This window comes from Macaca nemestrina, chromosome 1 (genome assembly GCF_043159975.1).
Source record: "Macaca nemestrina isolate mMacNem1 chromosome 1, mMacNem.hap1, whole genome shotgun sequence".
In the NCBI taxonomy this organism is placed as follows: Eukaryota; Metazoa; Chordata; class Mammalia; order Primates; family Cercopithecidae; genus Macaca; species Macaca nemestrina.
The window spans coordinates 158973032-158993363 of NC_092125.1; the positions used below are offsets into that span (position 1 = coordinate 158973032).

Genomic DNA, 20332 nt, shown 5'->3' on the forward strand with positions numbered 1-20332 from the left:
AGGCAAGAGGAAACATGGGATTATGATTGTCCAAGTAGGAGCCAGACCTGCCATCATCCCTTTGCTTCAACTGTGATTCAGGGAGATGTTTCTAATCTGCAAGAAATTATCCAGTTTGCTGATTTACTTTCATGGCTCTTGATGCCCCTGTAATATGTCTGTTGATTATCTCTTTATTTGAGAGCTCTTCCTTCCAACAGGCAAGAAAATTTGCTTGAATTTTTAAATCTTGGACTTTCTCCCTCATTTATACTTTCAGACCGTTGCTAGCAGAATTTCATTCCATCAGATTTCTTTCCTCTGGTTTTTGCTTCAGAGAAATAGAATGAAATTGAAAAAAAAATATCTGAAGTGGAAGAGGATGAGTTTAGGGATAGAAATATTTTAGTAGCTCCTTCAAAAATGTTTGTTGCAACTTTGTTATTCTTTAGAAAATTTATGCTTCTCATGCATCTATAATTTGATGGAATCAACTCAAATTACTGCCTTGGATCCACTTAAAGTTGGTCTCTGCACATTTTTTGTCTAGCTTAAAACTGATTTTTAGAAAAGTGAAGTAGATGAGAAGGAAAGGCTGGCCTGTGTACAATTCTAGAGGGCTACGATTTTCTTACTAGGCCCCCTTAAAGTCTTTCAACCCTCTCAGCCTTTCTTATTTCTCTGCCTCTTCCTCCTTTCCTTTTTTCTGCCTCTCCTTCTTCCTCTTCCTCATAGAGGTTAGGCAAACAATGTGCCCATTCACTATTATGAAAATATTTCAAACAATTAATTAGGAGTCAATGCCTAGGACATTTATTTTCTGGCATACACATTTGCTACATATTTTATAAATAATTTAAATTGGGCAATGCCACAGGATATCAAATAAGTTTATGTAGTAATTTTAGAGACTTTGTTGGGTAGATTGTTTTGATACTATAAACAATATTGATATTGGGTTTTCAATCAACTGAATGCCCCTGTGAAACTGGATAGTCCCAAGCACAAATGATTGATGCCCTCTGATCTTCTGAATGACCGTAGACGAAATCACACATGTGCCTCTCCCTCTCAGATGGACTAAGCCCAGGGAAGGATATGTTGTCAGTGCTCAGTTGTAAAGATAAAGCAGCCAATTACAAAAACTATTGCTAAATCTCTAAGTCAGTACAAATTGGAACAAAATAATGTTACTAATATTTATTTAGTTCATTTGTTTGGATTTTTATTGGAGAACCAGCTAAAAGAACCAAAAGTTTCTTCTTGGTGTCTTTGAAATTTTTACTATATATAACAAACACAGCCCCACACACCTCCCCACATACTTGCACTTAAAGTAAAAAATGACAAACTCTATCCAAATCCCCAGTATTTACATTAAAAATACAAAGCCAAAACGTATATGTTATAGTTATTTAGGAGGATTTATTTTGCAATGGGTTTGACTTTTTGTGCATTTGTAAATTGACACTTTATTTAGATTTTGTTGGTAGGTACTTAAAAATAACCTTCTTTATTCTTCATATTACAATGTCAGGTAAGAACTCTGATTAGAAAGTAATTTGTTAATAAGCCTCATTTTTTTGTTTATTTCAGGATTCAAGAAGGATTCATAAAACATCCTTGCATAGTAATGCAGCTATTACAATGATCTATTTGGGGAAAAATGTGCACCTATCTTCTGATAATCCTGACTTCCGGGATGAAATTAAAGTTTATCAACAGCACTGTGGTGGGGAAAACCTTTGTGTCTACAAAGGCAAACTACTTGAAAAAGGTACACATAAAATGTGAATGTTTTTTAATTGCTTGGAGTTGGTGCTATAGATAAGCTGCTGTTGATATAATATCAAAATGACTTCAATCACTTTATGAAATTATGCATATCCAGGGACTTATAAACCAGCTGCCTAAAAGTAAATCTAGATTTACTGCTCTATGATTGAAACTGAAGCAGCAATTACTCTCGCAGATTGTGGAAGAAAGGATTTGGAGTGATTTAACCTGGTAACAGATTAATTTTGGGATGGAGATATATGATCATTAAAATGTTGCACGAATAACCTGTCCCCCAAATTACAAGTTAACTATTTGGCTTGCCATAGTGAATTATACCATACATTATTCTAAGAGAAAAATACCAGATTGGCAATTTGTTCTTTAGAAGTATGTTGAGATAAAATCACAAATCCAATAAACTGCAGGGTGAGTCACACCTAAATAACTTGGTGGAGAATTTGGCTAAATAGCTTTTCAGTACATTTTTGCTTTCATTTGATCATAAATCCACATTTGTCAGCATAGGATAATTTTTATATGCAACATAGGTTTTCACAAATTATACTGTAATGGTTTTTCTTCAATATTTAGTTCAAGGGAGCAGCAGTGAAGAGAAATAGTGTTTACAGGGTTATATTGTTACTTCTTTGCTTAAGAAACTGGGTCCAAAAAGTAATAGCATTTTTACCAATTAAAAGAAATATTTATATTTGGATAATCTTGGTAGGAGTTAAGGGGAAAATTGGGGGCAAACAAGGAATTTTTACTTTTAGTCTTTCTGATTTCCCTCATTAATTGAAGACAGTGACTATCACTTAACATAAAATTCATGTCCTTAAAGAGAGACTATAAATTCATATTGAGGAATTACATATGGAAAACTTTCCATCACAAAAATGGTAAACACTTAAATGGTAGTTTTAACTTCAAGTGAAACATAATATGATGCTCAATGATGTTAGAAACAGTTTTTTTTTCCATTTTAATTTTATATATTTGCAATTTACCTTGTTTATTTTGCTGTAGCATTCCCGAGTTCATTCCTTTCATTTTGTAGATGAGGAAAATGAGATGATTCCAGAGGTGGAGTGGCTCCCCAAGGTAACACTCTGACCAGAGTTGAGAGAAAATCCCGAGCCCCTGGCTAGGTGCAAGGCCCTTGATCAGTTCCAGGCAGCCCCAGTGAGCTATTCTGAGTAGCATGGAGTTTCCTACATTTTCATGATATGAGTGGTATGAAATCCCTAATGATAGTAGCATAGATACATACACTTTTTTTTTTTTTTAAAGTATAACTTTCAGCTGTTAATTTAGGAGAATGCTGAAATTAGCTGTAAAGTCGGAATTAACATGATGAAAAACTGTCCTGGACTTTATATCATACTTTATTCAACAAAATGCATATATAACATCTATTTGCTGGAAAATGTGGTAGATACAAATTAAAAAAGAATGCGGCTTAGCTAAATGATTCTCTGGTAGATGATGTACACTCTGTGATGAGAGTGAAAAACCAAAGGTTATGGGAGAAAGGGTGTTACTTGGCTCAGTGTTATTTTGCATACATATTGATGCTGGGACGTTTTGTTATGGCATTGGACAGTCTTGAATAATAGGATGGAATGGGGACTTAAATAATTGAATCTTGTCCATGCAATAATTTTGTCTCAGCTTGCCCTTGATTGCCAGGAAAGTAATTGTTCAAAATTGAAAAGTTGGGTGGCTCAGAGTTGACTTGTGGTTCAGCAATCTTAGCAATTTAGCTGGACTGAAAAGAATCTGCCCTTTCTACAAATCAAAGCTGTGCATGATTCAGTAAAATGTGGATAGGGTTTTAAAAGATTTCCGTTAACAAAAGTTGGAGAGGGAGCATTTAACATTGTGCTTGGAACAGTAAACTCATTAAAATTTGACTTTTGTTAATTCATCTTGCCTTTTTATTTGAAGTATCAATAAAATCAATTATTTAGAAATGTGGCAAGTGCATCCTTTATTCCCAAGTAATTCATGATGTCTTGAGATTTGATTTCAGACTTCAATCCACAAGCTGATTGTTTATTATATACACCTATGAAGTTACTGAGTATTTTCTGCTGCTTGTAGAGTACAGTTTCTTCACAGGCATCTTTATTTGCCATGTTTATCTTTTCAGACAACACAAACCATGGCTTCTTGGGTTCATTTGAAGTGCGAAAAAAACTAACATTTTTTTTTTCTGTCTTTCTTAGAATCCCTTCCTTTTCTGCCCCATTTTCTTGTATTTCCATAAACGGATCCTGTTGCATCTATCTGTGCATTCCTCATTATGCTCTGGCAAATACAGCTGCTTCACTATCCCATCCACACTTTTATTTTGCCTTTGCTTGTGCTATTTCCTTTGTCTATAATACTTTCTCTTTTCTCCTTTTCAAATTCAAATCTTACCCATCTTTTAGGACTCAGATTAAGGCTATGCAGCTTTCTCACTGACTTCTCTGTTTTATCCCAATAGCTTTCAGTCAACACTCAAAACTGAAGCAGTTCATTGTGCTTTGACTTACATTAACTGTTTTTAATTTTTTCTTTTTTGAGAGACAGTCTCTCTCTCTCTCTCTCGCCCAGACTAGAGTGCAGTGGCGCAATCATAGCTCACTATAGCCTTGAACTCCTGGGGTAAAGTGATCTTCCTATATCAGCCATGCCCAGCTAATTTTTAAAATTTTTTAATAGAGATAGGGTCTTGCTATGTTGCCCAGTCTGGTCTCAAACTCCAGGACTCCAGCAATGCCCCTGCCTTGCCCTCACAAAGCATTGGGATTACAGGCTTTGGCCACCACACTCAGCTCTGTTTCTCATTTTTCTTCTATTCATTGACTTTTTCTTTCAGTTTTAAAGAATAGCTTTATTGAGGTGTAAATTAAATACCATAAAAGGTATTCATTATAAGTGTATAATTCAATTTCTTTTTGGAATTATACACAGTTGTGCAGCCATTATCACAGACCAGGTGTGGGACATCTCCAGCACTTCAGGACGTTCCCTTGTTCTCTTTGACAGTTGGTCCCTGTCTCAGAGCCAGCCCCAGGAAGACACTGATCTGCTTTCTGACTGCACAGATTTTCTTTTCTGGACATTTCCTATAAACACAATCATACCATGGGTAGTATTTTGTCTTTTTGCTCTCACTTAGCATAATGCTTTTGAGAGTCATGCATATTTATAGTATCAGTAGTGGCTCTCTCTTTGTATTGCTAAGTATATTCCATTACATGGATATACCATGTTTTTAAAAATTTATTCCCCAATTAGAGGACATTTGTACTGATACTAGTTTGGGACTATGAACATAAACACACAAGTTTTTGTGTAGATACATGTTGGTCTTGATTAGATTCCTGGCTGTGGTTTTGATTGCTTTTATTTCTAAGTATAGGTCACATTTTCCCATTTTCAAAAACATGTCTTTGGATTGCTTGTTAAAAACTCCATATTTAGGTGGTATATATATTTTTTAATCTTTGTATTATTTTTATTTTATTTATTTATTTTCTTAATTTTTTATTATACTTTAAGTTCTAGGGTACATGTGCACAACGTGCAGGTTTGTTACATATGTATACATGTGCCATGCTGGTGTGCTGCACCCATTAACTCATCATTTATATTAGGTATATCTCCTAATGCTATTCCTCCTTCCTCCCCGCTCCCCACAATAGGCCCCGGTGTGTGATGTTCCCCTTTCTGTGTCCAAGTGATCTCATTGTTCAGTTCCCACCTATGAGTGAGAACATGCGGTGTTTGGTTTTCTGTTCTTGCAATAGTTTGCTGAGAATGATGGTTTCCAGTTGCCTCCAGGTCCCTACAAAGGACACAAACTCATCGTTTTTTATGGCTGCATAGTATTCCATGGTGTATATATGCCACATTTTCTTAATCCAGTCTGTCACTGATGGACATTTGGGTTGATTCCAAGTCTTTGCTATTGTGAATAGTGCTGCAATAAACATACGTGTGCATGTGTCTTTATAGTAGCATGATTTATAATCCTTTGGGTATATCCCCAGTAATGGGATGGCTGGGTCAAATGGTATTTCTAGTTCTAGATCCTTGAGGAATTGCCACACTGTTTTCCACAATGGTTGAACTAGTTTACAGTCCCACCAACGGTGTAAAAGTGTTCCTATTTCTCCACATCCTCTCCAGCACCTGTTGTTTCCTGAATTTTTAGTGATTGCCATTCTAACTGGTGTGAGATGGTATCTCATTGTGGTTTTGATTTGCATTTCTCTGATGGCCAGTGATGATGAGCATGATTTCATGTGTCTGTTGGCTGCATAGATGTCTTCTTTTGAGAAGTGTCTGTTCCTATTCTTTGCCCACTTTTTGATGGGGTGGATTTTTTCTTATAAATTTGTTTAAGTTCTTTGTAGGTTCTGGATGTTAGCCCTTTGTCAGATGGGTAGATTGCAAAAATTTTCTCCCATTCTGTAGGTTGCCTGTTCACTCTGATGGCAGTTTCTTTTGCTGTGCAGAAGCTCTTTCGTTTAATTAGATCCCATTTGTCAATTCTGGCTTTTGTTGCCATTGCTTTTGGTGTTTTAGTTATGAAGTCCTTGCCCATACCTATGTCCTGAATGGTATTGCCTAGGTTTTCTTCTAGGGTTTTTATGGTTTTAGGTCTAACATTTTAGGCAGTATATTAAAGCTGCTGTGAATTCTGGATTTTGACTTTTCCCCTCAGAGGTTATTGTTGTTTCTGTTTTTTTCTTCTTTTTTTGTTTAATTTTTGTTTTTATTTTTATTTTTTTGGTTTTGTTGTTGTTTTTTTTAGTAAGTTACCAAAATTAAATCTGTGAAATTTTGCCTTTGTCATTCTGGTGCAGAGCCAGCCATGTTTTGCTCAGATTAAAAAATATTATATTGCTATTTTTTAGTCTGGACTCTTGGGGTAGTCTCTGTGTTTTATAGCTCAGGGCTAACGTCTCCAAAAGTATATCTGAAAACATCAAGAATTCATTCTCTCATAGTTTTCGAGGCCAAAAGTCCAAAATGAAGGTGTTGGCAAGGATACACTCCTTGAGAAACCCCAAGGAAGCATTCTTCTTAACTCTGTCAACTGGCTTTCCTCACCCTGTGGTTCCATCACTTCAATCTCTGCCTCTGTGTTCATATGGTATTCTTGTATGTCTGTGTGTGTCCTCACCTCTTTTTATAAGGACATCAATCATTGAATTAAGGGCCAAAGTTAAATCCAGGATGATCTCATCTAGATCCTTCACTAATTATATCTTTAAAGACCCTATGTCCAAACAAGATCACATTCTGAGGTTCTGGGTGGTCATGAATTTTTGGAGCACACAATTCAGCTGACTATAGTGGGTTCAGGGGTACATCTAAACTTTGGGCAATTTTCAAGTCTGTTCCAACTTTTATTTTCCACCAGATTCTCTTGTGTTTCTTCTATGCCTAAGGGAAAGCTACTGGTAGACTAGAGATGTATGAAAAGGTTGAGCCCTCTCTGATCCATGCCACTTCCAGTTAGCCAGGGATGTATAGGGAGCTTATCAAATGCTTCTGTGACTGCTGTATTGCTTCTGTCTTCCTTTTAAATTTTGACTTGTCCACTGGCCTGTTGCTTGCCCTTAGTAGAACTATAGTCGTGGCTGCGTTTAAGTGGCTCATGCCTGTAACCCCAGCACTTTGGGAGGCCAAGGTGGGCAGACCACCTAAGGTTAGACATTTGAGACCAGTCTGGCCAGCATGGCGAAACCCTGTCTCTACTAAAAAATACAAATATATATATATATATAGCTGGGCGTGGTGGTGTGCGCCTGTAATCCCAGCTACTCAGGAGGCTGAGGCATGAGAATAGCTTGAACCCAGGAGGCAGAGGTTGCAGTGAGCTGAGATTGTGTCACTGCACTCCAGCCTGGGCAACAGAACAAGAATTCTTCTCAAAAAAACAAAAACCAAACCAAACCAACCAACAAATCAAAGAAACAAACAAAAAACCCCAAAACTACAGTCACAGGCCCATGAGACATCTGACCTTCCCTGTTAGCTTGCCTCTGAGATTCCTGCTTATTCCTGGTCATGCCATGGGCCAAGGGCTTTTCTTGCTCTCCAATCAAGTCAGCCCCCACTGACAGTAAAGTGGCTGGTTATTTGTGGCCTGGCCTACCCTACTAGAACTGCTGTGATAAGGTAGTAGTTAGATGTTGGGGATGAGAGTAGCCCAGGAAAAAATGCATGGATTCCCATTACCTAAAGTTCAGTAATTTTTCATAAATGCATGCTTCTCACTTTGTTTTAAGCCTTTGGTTCATCTCCAGAGATAAAATTTTAAAGAAGAGAGGATTTGGTGACTGCAATCCAGATTTAATTGTTTATTGATATCTTTTTCAGTGAGGAGACCACATTTGATATTTTTCTCTATTTTCGTTTCTCTTTAGTACCTAAAACAGTGCTACCAACTGTCAGTGAACAATAAATAATTAACTGTACAAATATTGTAATTATAATCATATATAATGCTTTCTAATATTTTGCATTCTAAAATCTTTAAGATTGTGTGGTGGATAGACGAGTGCATTCTACTCATCCCCATCTCTATTTTATGGGTGAGAATTCTGAAAGGCAACAAAGTTAAATGACTCACCAAGATACGCTAACCTGTGCCATGGACCAAAACCTTCTAATTTCTAGACTATATTCTTTCCACTGCTCCATGAAGAAATCATCAAGTCAGGATGGGGAGGTGTCACTGTATTTAAAATACAAAAATAAGTAACAAAGGAGTAAAGGCAAAGGGTGTCAATTCTTGTTCTAGAAGTCTGACAAACAATGAAAAAACAAAATGGAGTAGTATCTGGGTATGCTCTCCAGCTACATGAGCATCAGATGGAAGGGCAGTCACTTTTAGGGCCTGATTTCCTGAGCCCATTCTCAACATTTCCTTAACTGCCCTCTCTTCCTGAACTGGGAACGCAGGACGTTGTGGGGTATGACACTGCAGCAGAATGCTTTATATTACATGAGTGTAGAATCAAGCTTCTATAACAAGAACAATCAAACTCGCTTTCAACACCTGAGGAATCCATTCATCATTAAGACAGAAGGATTTTTAAAGATATTGTATCCTAGTTTTCCCAGACTCTAAACTTTGTCAACTTTCTCTTTCCAAATTTGTTTAATTTTACATCAGAAATACTAAGGTATAAATGACTGAATTACCTTTTTAATATGTCTGTTCTTTAGAATGAGTTGCATCTAATGTAAAGTTTTTTTAGTTTTTTTTTTTTTTTTAAGGGAACAATGTGGTATACACAGTGGTTCTAAATAACTTAAAAATAGATTAAAATAATAATTCACTCATTATTTTGGGGGAGCCTTCTGTGCCATTGTCCTGGGACTTGGAGAAAAAAGATGCATCAATTTCAGCTCTTATGGATTTCACAAACATGTAAAGCAGCAAACATCTAGATTAGGGAGGGTTCTTAGAAGCCAGTCCCTAGACCAATAGCATCAGCATCACCTGGAAACTTGTTAGAAATGCAAATTCTTGGTTCTTACCACAGACCTGATGTATCAGAAACAAAGATAAAGCCCAGCAATCTGTATTTCAATAAGCCCTCTAGGTGATGCTGATACACCATTAACATTTGAAAACCACTGGTATAGCTACATCTTAATCTATTGTAGTAAGTGCAACAATAGAAAATGTGTACATAGTAGAGAGGTGAAAATTGTCAACTTTATTATTGGCAGATGTGGAAGGGTCCAGAGAGGCTCTTTTTTCTTTTTCTTTTTTAGGAAGTGACATAAGAAATATTCGTGAGGCACAGGATTTTGAGTCACTCTGTAGAGAATAAAGTTTCCCAGACTTAGGGTTTAGGATGTCTGTGGGGATAGCGGGGCAGGGTGGGAGCTTTGCAAAGAGCATTATAAAGACTTGGAATTATTAAAAACTATTAATTGTAGGCAGTGGTTCTAAATTTATTGGTGGAACTTTTGGGTGGGTGGGGAAAACAAAGTCTTCTCAAATCCAAACAGAATTCAGTATAGCTTGGAGATGAAATAACTGCTTCATTCATGTTTGTATTCAAATATTTAAAGTCACAACTAAAAATAAAAGCATTTTAAAAGGCATTAATGAGTTCACAGTAGGCTTCTCTTATTAACTGCTTTGTTAATAAATGGCATAGCAAGATAGAGGCATGGAATCTACAGAGATGTTTGGATTCAAACTCTAACTCGCCAACTCGCTGTAAGATCTTGAGTAAGTTATTGAACTCTTCTAAGCCTTAATTTCTTGACCTGGAATCTAGTGATAGAAAAATTCCCACTTCACGTGATTGAAAAATAACAAGATAATAAGGCATAATGCCTGGCCATAGTATGTGCTCATATAACTTTAGGTATTATTATTTTATTAAAAATCAAAGAGTTTTTATAAAAACTTGGAGTATTTATTACAAATAAAAGTAATCAAATGCAATTTTATCATTAAAAATTGTCCTCAAATTAAAAGATGATCTAGATCAAGCTTGTCCAATCCATGGCCCACGGGCCACAGAATGGCTTTGAATGTGGCCCTACACAAACTTGAAAACTTTCTTAAAACTTTATGAGATTTATGCAAGAACATTTTGTTTTGTTTTGTTTTGTTTTGCTCATCAGCTATTGTTTGTGTTAGTGTATTTTATATGTGACCCAAGACAATTCTTCTTCTTCCAGTGTGGACGAGGGAAGCCAAAAGATTGGACACCCCGATCTAGATCATAATATTGTTATTTATCTAATAGAAAAACATGATTTAACATATGTTAGTCCAAAGTCAGCTGCTTTCACTAATGTATTTCTATTTTAATTCCAGAGACCTTTCAGTTTATTTCCAAAAGGCATCATGGTTTCCCCTTCAGTCTCACCTTTTTCCTGAATGGGATGCAGGTGAACAGGTTAAGCTCCTGTTGTGAATACAAGCATCGAAAAGGTTCCAGGCTCGGAGGCAAACGAGGCTACTTTGGGTTTGTGTGTGTTGAGAGATCATCTCCTTGCTACAAGTATGGAAACAAATGTCCTTTGGTAGAGCGCAAGTTTTGCTACATTTTTCTTTGAATGCTTTTACGAATGCATTTCTCTTCACAATTGTTAAAAAAATTCAGTATAGATGAGCCTGAAATATCTAAGTTCAGGGTTATTTATTGTAACATGGTGTGCTGAATTTGAAATTTTAAGATGGAAATCAGACTTACAGAGGTGTTATATGATGAAGATAAAAGCTAGTACATTTTAAATTATTTCACTTTCTATCTCTTCTTTCTTCTCACTTTAAGAACTGTTTCTGAAGGGAAGGAGAGAGATTTTTTGTTTGTTTGTCTGTTTTTCCTCATTCATCTTAGTAACTGGTTTTAGGCTGAGCCTTAAAGTGTGTGCCAAGCATCTGACTTACTTGACTGGACATTTTCAGTTATGCCTATTAGAGGTTAGGTTTGCCTGCATTACTGTCTGACCCAGTTTTCATCATCTCCCTTAGTTTCAATCTTGGGCATAACAAAATGCATGATAAAAGGTCAGTTTTGACTGTTACCAGCTTTCATATTGAACATTCTGTTTGAAATCAGGAGTCTTGCTTATGGGCTTTCATATTTTCTAAAAGTATTGGCTAGATGCCAAGCTAGAACACAAGAGTGAATCAACTAAAGTACTTGTCTCCATGGAACTTATTCTAATGGAGGAAAAGCTGATAACATACCAATGAAGAAATTAATATATGTGAGATGGTCAGCATGATGAACACAAAACAGGGTAAGGGAGATACATGGAGTGAAGGGAGACAAGAGTCATGAGGAGTGTGTTATTTTATGTAGGAAGGTGAGGAAGGGCCTCTCTGATGAGATGTCTTTTGAGCAGAAACCAGGAAAAAAAAAAGTTGCTTTCTTGAAATAGCTTTTGAGATAGAGGAAAAGCATATACAGAAGGCATGAAGCAGGTACACGTTTGGTGTGTCTAAGGTAGCTTGACCAGAGCAAAAGGAATAGAACCATGAAATTGGAGACGAGGTCAGAGAGACCATGAGGGCAAGCCACGTAGAGTCCTAGAGTCATTGCAAGGACTTTAACTTTTATCTGAGAAGGATGAGAATCTTCTAAGGTGGGTTTTGAGCAATGACTTATCATGATCTAATAGTAACTCTTGTGGGAAAAATAAACAAGGGAGTGTGGGGAAAATAGCAGAAACTGCTTTAATCCAGAGAAGAGATAATGGTGGAATGAGTTAGAAGTAATTTTAAAGGTAGAGCTTACTGATGAATTGAATGCAGGAAATGAGATAAAGAGCAGAGTCAAAGATGTTTCAATTTTTTTTGTCTTGAATAACTAGAAAGAAGTCCAGTTAACATGTATGTAAGATGAGACTGTGGAAGAAGCAGGTTTTTGGGGTGGAATGAAGCAGTTTTGGTTGAGGACACATTGAGTCTGAGACATGTATAAGATAAGCAAGTAGAGATGCTGAGTAGGCAGTTGAATATACGAATCCGGGGTGAGGTGAGAGGTCCAGGCTGGAGACGCAAATCTGAGACTGGTTTTTATACAGATGACATTTATAAGATTGCTTAAGAATTGAACATAGAGAAGATGTCTGAGTAATGAGTGTCACTCTATTTAAAAGATGAGGGAGGTAAAGAGGAACCGGCCTAAGAAGGAAAGGCAGTGAGTAGAAAGAGAACCTAGAGAGAGTAGTATCTTGGAAATAAAGAAAATGGTTAAAGAATAAGGGCATGATTAATGGAGTTGAATGTGTGGATAGGTGAAGTAAAATGAAGACTCAGGATTGGACATTGATTTGGTAGTGTGTTGGCTACTGGTGCTCATGGCACAAGTTACAGTGCAGCAATTGGGATGTAAGCTTTCTTGGAGTGGATTTAAAAAATAGTTGGAGAAGAACTAAGGCCAGAGACTATAGAGAAGGTTTAAAAATAATTTTGCTATAAAGAATGGTAATTAGGAGGTAGCCAGGAGGAAGAACGTAGGGGTTCAAGGAAGGCTCTTTATTTTTTAAGATGGGAGATACTATAATATGTTTATATGCTGATACAAAGGATTATTGAATACCTTAGAGAAGAAGAAACGTGAAGTATGACATAAAGGTGGAAATTTCTGGAGCTAAATACTTGGGTAGACTGGAGAAGATGAGATGTAGGGCTCAAGTAGGGGTATAAGCCTTAAGAAGAGGAGAAACATTGTTGTATGGTAACAGGAAGAAAGAAAGAAGGCATACAAGATAGAGATGTAAGTTGCTATTAATAGATGTGCTGGGAACAACTGGAAGCTCTCTGCTGATTGTTTCTATTTCTTAAACAATACATACATTTATCAGCTGAGGATAAGGCTGAGAGAAGAGGGGTTGGGTGTTTCCAGAGAGATAAGAGCGTAAAAGAATCATCCAGAGAATGGAAGATTGAATGGCCTAGGGCAAGATAGTATCAGTGCCCACCTGTACTTAGGGACCACATGAGCTGCCTTCCTATTCCAACTCAGATATGCTATCTCCTTATTTGGGGGCAGGTCATTTAACACAGTTCTGTTTAATTCCCAGGAAAGCTAATAAATATCTGCAATCATCTATGTGCAAATATATTACATTCTTTTGGAGTTGTGGTATAAATCCAAGCTGTAAATTATTAACCCTGAGCACTTTCTATGGAAGTTCAGTACCAAAATCTGACTGACAGCGTTTACTCTCGTTCCACACTCACTAGCCTCTGTATAATTCTTTCTATGATTTCAACACTTGGTCCCCTCTAGATTCTTTCTTCAACCTTTTCAAATAATAACATCAAAATGGTTGCAATATTAAAGAATAAGGCCTATGACTCTCAACCGAAATGCATGGTTCTTACAGAAGAATGGTTTTCAATTGTTTTGTTAACTTCATAACCATTTTTCCAGTGAAATCTGTGAATGCCCAAAATAGAACAGTACATTGCCATTGGCTGTCTCCCTGTTGCAGGTCAGGTGAAAGTTGAGTCAGTGGTTTAAATGGGACAAGGTTAGGTGAGTGAGTGTTAGAGCCTTGCTTGTTTGTCCTCTTCCTCACTTGAGACTTTTCTGGTTATTCTAGAGACCATGACACTGCAGAACTCCATGGAGAGTTGAGAACTACCCCAAAGGAGACTGATAGCACTTACTATCTTCTGTAACTTTGGTTTTTTGGTCACACCCATAATGATACTTTTAGTTACATTAAGCAATGCACACTAATTCCTCCAATATATTCAAAATGAAATTAATTTTAATTTATTTTTAAAATGCCAGTCCCTGAAACATTTATGATGAGAAAAAGGAGGACATGGTACAATAAAATAACAGAAAATTATATTTCTAAAATGATTAGGAATTACCTGTTTAAGGTCCTCAGAAAACAAGAAAAGCTGAGCAGTGGTCACTTCCAAAGTGTAAGGTTCCACAACTGTCCTCATCTCTCAATTATAGGAACTGTTTGAAGAGGCATAGTAATTTTCAATTGCTAGCATGAAACATGGGAAGAAATGCCTAACTATGTAGAATGCAGACGGCTTTGAGCTTTCGTAATCATAATCAACACCTCAAATTATATTCAGAAGTCAAATAGGTAGTCAGTGACGAGGAGAGCAGATGTTGCTCACTTTGTTTGTCCAATTCCCTTCAGCAGATGGGCAATAAAAAGTCTGTGCATGCAGTAGGGAGGCATCAAAGCCTTTACGCAGCCACAACATAAACTAAAAGTAACAGCATATCAGAGGCTCCAAATCAATGGATTTGGTGTTGCAATTGATAAGGGAAGAACAGCTTGAACAGAAGGCAATGCTAGTAATCATATACTGTGAAGATTCATGACACCTTTATTCCAAGGAAAGCAATGTGCTAAGCACATCATCATTATAGTCAAGAAATATTTATCGTGCTTAATATGGGTGAGATAAGTATAATCTCGTTATCTCATTTTTTACAGCCTGATAGTTACTTTGAGTGCAAATCCTTTTCGCTTTATTTTATGGGGACATATTGAAAAGTTAAGTGATATAACTCAGTTCTCATATTTGCTTGTTGGAAAAATGTATTAAGATCAATTCCTTTGCTATTTCTATACTGCAGACGGCTGAAATTTTGTGAAATCTTCAGTTTTAGAAATTGCCATTGGATTTGTTCAGGTTGAGGCATTTTTCAGATTTTATATATTATTCCTATTCTTCTGGGACTGGCAGGTCTTGACTGCTTGCTGATCCCCTTCATCTACCCACTATAAATTCAGTTCTCTGATAGTTGTGTCACATGGAGAGAGGGCCATGTGAGTAGTTCTAGAGAAAGAAAATGAAGAGACTGATAACTACTAGATACCTTTTTCAGATCATGAATTTTATCCAGGTCTTGCCAGAAACTTCTCCAGATTGTATTAGTGTCAGCTGAGAGAGTGTGACATTTGTCTGTGTAACTAGTCATCTCTCCTAGTTATATCATAACTAGGAACTGGAGGCCTACACCTGTAATAGACCAATATGGTTGTGCTTCAGTATGATGTGATGGAGCCTAGCAGTCTTGAGCTAGAATCCAGCTCCATCACCCACGTACTGGGTGACCTTGAACTGCTAGAGCCTTTTAAGCCTCAGTTTTCTCATTTGTAAAGTGGTGATGATAGTTCTTAATTTATTGGTCTATGAGATAATGAATTCCTTAAGATAATGGATACAGAGTACCCAGAAAAGAGCTTGGCACAGCGAGTGCTCAATAATCTTATCATTATCATAATCATCATTTTTATTAATGTATATATTATCATTGGAATTCTTATTTTAATATCAACTTAGATATAAAAAAGCTTTAGAAGACAATTTATTCACATTACTTTTGTTATAATGGATTTAAAAGTTTGAATGTCATAATGCATTCAGATTATCTGCATGGTTCACCAGATTTGACTTGGAATGACTTCATAACCTCTATAAATTATTGCCATTTTTGAGGAATAAGAACTTATTACTAGTAAAAATCACCAGAAGACTGTCGTACAGACTTCAAAAGGCCATTCTAAAAGCAATAATGACAGTTCTATGAAAATGAGTGTACAAACTCCTGAGTTACTTACCTAAAAGATGCAACAATATTTGACTGTATATATTACTTTAAAAAATCAATCATATTTATTTAGAGCCAGTCTTGTAAGTCTTTTGTTACTGTTGTTGTGTTGTTAAAATACAAGTTATCAGACTGAATGGTATCTTGCTTCTTCTGACCATTTTTATATCAGCTTCTCTATGTTTATAAATCTGCATGTTCTATTATCATATAATTCTCATTTAAAGACTTGAAATATATTTTTATGTATGTAAAATTATATACCCATCTATATTTCTGTATCTATGATACATGTTACTGTTTAGGACCAAAAATATTCTTGAAGGCACAGATTTTAGTTTGAAACTGTAGTTCTTGGTTGATGTTTTATTTTATTTTGTTTATTATTGTGGATAACATTATTAAGAATTTGTTGTGTTTGTTTACAAGATTTTAGTATCAAAAAAGAATAGTTTATTTTTAATTAGCTTTTTAATTGTTTATTTTTATTAGTGTATACTGTAATCAAAATATTTTCGTATCTTTTTTTACTAGTATAAGAGATAAGTGCTTTCAAAAGCTTTGAGGTTCCATTGTGCTGTCTATAAGGGTTAACACACACTTCCTGTTAATATTTTTCATAGGTGCATTATTGCAATGGGCCTTGACAAAAAAACATCTTTGCCAAAATCTAGGAAAGAAAAGAGCACTGAGAAAGGAGAGGACCTGAAGAAGGATGAGGGGAAAATGAGGCAAGAGAGGGAGTATGTGATACCAAAAAGAAATGAGATCAAGGAGAACCAATTCTCTGTCTCAGCCAAATTTTCAGCTCAAGAAATAAAAACAGGGCTCAAAGAAGTTATAACTGCTGTGGAGGAAATGACAAGTAAAGGAAAACCAGGACACGATGTCTGGGAAGACGACCAGGAAAATACTTTAAAATATGGTAATCAACAACACAAGTTTCTTTTCTTGTTGCTGCGGCTGTTTCATTTGTCTTTGAAGTGTGATTATCAAAATTTTCAAAAATACCCATTAAATGTTACCCAGCTGTGGACTTCAGGCAGCTCTGTTACTGTGGGGTATCCCTGACCTCCTTCCTCTGCTGTTTTGTGTGGCGTCCTTTGTCACCTACCTTAGAGGAGGGCAGACCTAACCCCCGAAAGGTTAAGGGTTCTTCCTGCAGAGATGAGGAGGTAGAATAGAGTATATGTCAATATGAATTAGAGACTCTATTGACTTCTGCAGAGACCATTTTGGCCAAATAAAATTTTACCTATTTTAAAAGTTTTTGAATGTACTGTTTTTCATGAAATTGATGAATTTGCTTTGACACCAGGTAGGTACAACCTATATAATTATGTGGTGATAGAGTATTCCATAACTAAAAACAGTTGGCTATAGGCTTAGGGTTGTAGAACCTATCTGTCTGCTGTTTTTCGCTTTCTTCTTTATTCTCTGTTCTCTCCTTCTTCCTCTCTCCTGCCTTCCCCTGCTTCTCTGTCTCCCTCTCTCCATACACATACACCCACCACCCCACCACACACACACGCACACATGCACATTCATATATATACATACACACATACGTATGCAAGCATGTCTCATTTTATTGTGTTCGCTTTATTGCACAAGCTTTGCAAATATAGCACTTTTTATAAATTAAAAGTTTGTGGCAACCCTGCATCAAAGTCTATCAGCATCATTTGTCCAACAGCATGTGCTCACCTCATCCCTGTGTCACATTTTGTCAATATTTCTAACTTTTTCATTATTATGATATCTGTCATGGTGATCTGTGATTGGTGATCTGTGTTGTTACCATTGCAATTGTTTTGGGATGCCATAAGCTATACCCTGTAAGAAAGTGAACTTAATCAATGTTCTGACTGCTCCACTGACCAGTTGTTCTCCAGTGTCTCCCCTCTCCTTGGTCTTCTCTGTTCCCTAACACACAACAGTGTTGAAATTAGGTTAATTAATAATGCTATACAATATACTTTAGATGTTCAAGTGAAAGGAAGAGTCTCATGTCTTTCACGTTAAATCAAAAGAATCGATTAAGCTTAGTGAGGAAGGCATATCAAAAGCCAAGATATGCTAAAAGCTAGGCTACTTGTGTCAAACAGTTAGCCAAGTTGCGAATACAAAAGTAAAGTTCCTGAAGGAAGTTAAGAGTGCTACTTCAAGTGAACATGTGCATGATAAAAAAGAAATCCTTATTGCTGATATATAGAGAATTTTAGTGGTCTTGATAGAAGATCTAACTAGCTACAATATTCTCATAAGCCAAAGACTAAGTCAGAGCAAGGCCCTAACTCTCTGCAATTCTATGAAGGCTGACAGAGGTGAAGAAGCTACAGAAGAGAAGTATGAAGCTAGCAGAGTTTGGTTCATGAGGGTTAAAGAAAGAAGCCATCTCCATAGCATAAAAGTGTGAGGTGAAGTAGCAAGTGCTGATGTAGGAGCTGCTGCAATTTTATCCAGAAGACTAGCTAAGATCATTTATAAATGTAGCTACATTAAACAGTAGGTCTTCAGTGTAGATGAAACAGCCTTACATTGAAAAATATGCCATCTAGGACTTTCATAGCTAGAGAGGAGAAGTCAACACCTGACTTCAAAGCTTCAAAGGATAGGCTGACTCTTCTTTTAGCAGCCAGTGCAGCTGGTGAGTTCATGATGAAGCCAATGCTCATTTAGCATTCAAAAAGTCCTAGGGCCCTTAAATGGTATGCTAAATTTTATCTGCTTCTGCTCTATAAATGAAACAAACAAAGCCTGGATGACAGCACATCTACTTACAGCATGATTTGTGGAGTATTTTCAGCCCACTGTTGAGACCTACTGCTCAGGGAAAAAGATTTCTTTCAACATATTACCACTCGTTGACAATGTACCTGGTCACTCAAGAACTTTGATGAAGATGTGTAGTGCGATAATGTTGTTTTCATGCCTGCTAGCACAACATCCATTCTGTTATTATCCTTATGGATCAAGGAGTAATTTCAGATCTTATTCTTTAAATAATATATTTTATAAGGCTATAACTGCCATAGATAGTGATTCCTCTGATGGATCAGAGCAAATTCAGTTGGAACCTTTCTGGAAAGAATTCACAATTCTAGACGCCATTAAGAACATTCATGATTCATGGAAGGAGGTAAAAATATCAACATGAACAGGAGTTTGAAAGAAGGTGATTTTAGCCCTCATGGGTGATTTTGAGGAGCTCAAGACTTTGGTGGAGGGAGTAATTGCAGATGTGGTAGAAATAGCAAGAGAATTAGAAGTGGAGCCTAAGATGAGATTGAATTGTTGCAATCTCATGATAAAACTTGAATAGATAAGGAGTTGCTTCTTAGGGATGAACAGAGAAAGAAGTTTCCTGAGATGGAATTTACCCTTGTTGAAGATGCTGTGAACATTGTTGAAATGACAACAAAGAATTTAGAATATGTATAAAATGTATTAGTTGATAAAGGAGTGGCAGGATTTGAGAGGATGGAGCCCAATTTTGAAAGAGGGTTTACTGTGAGTAAATGCTGTTAAACAACATTGCATGCTACAGATAAATCTTCATGAAAGCAAGAGTCAATAGATGTGGCAAACTTTATTGTTGTCTTATTTTAAGAAATTTCCACAGCCACCCCAGCCTTCAGCAACCACCACCCCGATCTGTCAGGAACCATTAACATCAAGGGAATAACCTCCACCAGCAAAAAGACAATGACCAGCTAAGGCTCAGATGATTGTTAGCATCTTTTATCAATAAAGTTATTTTAGTTAAGGTGTATACTTTTTTTAGATATAATGCTGTTGTATACCCAATAGACTGTAGCATAGTAGGAACATAATTTTGGATGCACTGGGAAACCAAAAAGTTTATGTGACTGTCTTTTTTGCAATGACCTGGAACTCAACCTGCAATAGCCCTGAGGTATACCTGTATATTGTATATATATAGGTATATATTCAGGGGTATAGGTATGCTTGTATATACTTATACATAAAGCAGTAATAACAACAATAATAAAAGTGCCAAGCACTGAGCACTGAACTAGGCACTGTGCACACACAATCTCATTTTATCCTCACCATTCAATATGGTAGGTATTATTATTACTTCAATTTTACAGGCTGGGAAATTGAGGCTTAGATACACAAAAAGAAAGTAGCAGAACAAGAATTTGCACCCAGGTTTGTCTAATTCCAAAGCTCAGTCTTTCAAACACTGTACAACCTTCTATTACAAGTTAGCCTACCCACTACATGGTTGTGGATAGTGTGTCCAAAGTATCAGAAAGGGAGAACTGCCTGTGTGTCCCTCATTCTCAGGAGACAAAGCCTGGTTAGGGGGCACAATAACCATGGGTTGGGGTGACCTGTGGAAGGGCTGGCTTCGGGAAAGGGACAACTTCTAGGTATCTTCCTCCCCACGTCATATTTTTGCTGCCCAAGTGTTTCAGGAATCCAAGACAATAATTACAGGGCTGTTATAGCGC

General features: G+C 36.7%; 1 protein-coding gene across 7 annotated transcripts in view; it reads left to right on the forward strand.

Annotated features, from left to right (window-relative positions):
- Positions 1-20332, forward strand: part of LOC105482652 (glutamate rich 3) — a 111686-nt gene that overhangs the window by 50184 nt on the left and 41170 nt on the right. For all 7 annotated transcript variants that reach the window (XM_024793060.2, XM_024793062.2, XM_011742859.3 and 4 more), the window contains 3 exons: positions 1576-1756; positions 10613-10799; positions 16472-16773. In XM_024793060.2, coding sequence (XP_024648828.2) covers positions 1576-1756; positions 10613-10799; positions 16472-16773 — 670 coding nt within the window. The remainder of the gene's footprint in view (positions 1-1575; positions 1757-10612; positions 10800-16471; positions 16774-20332) is intronic.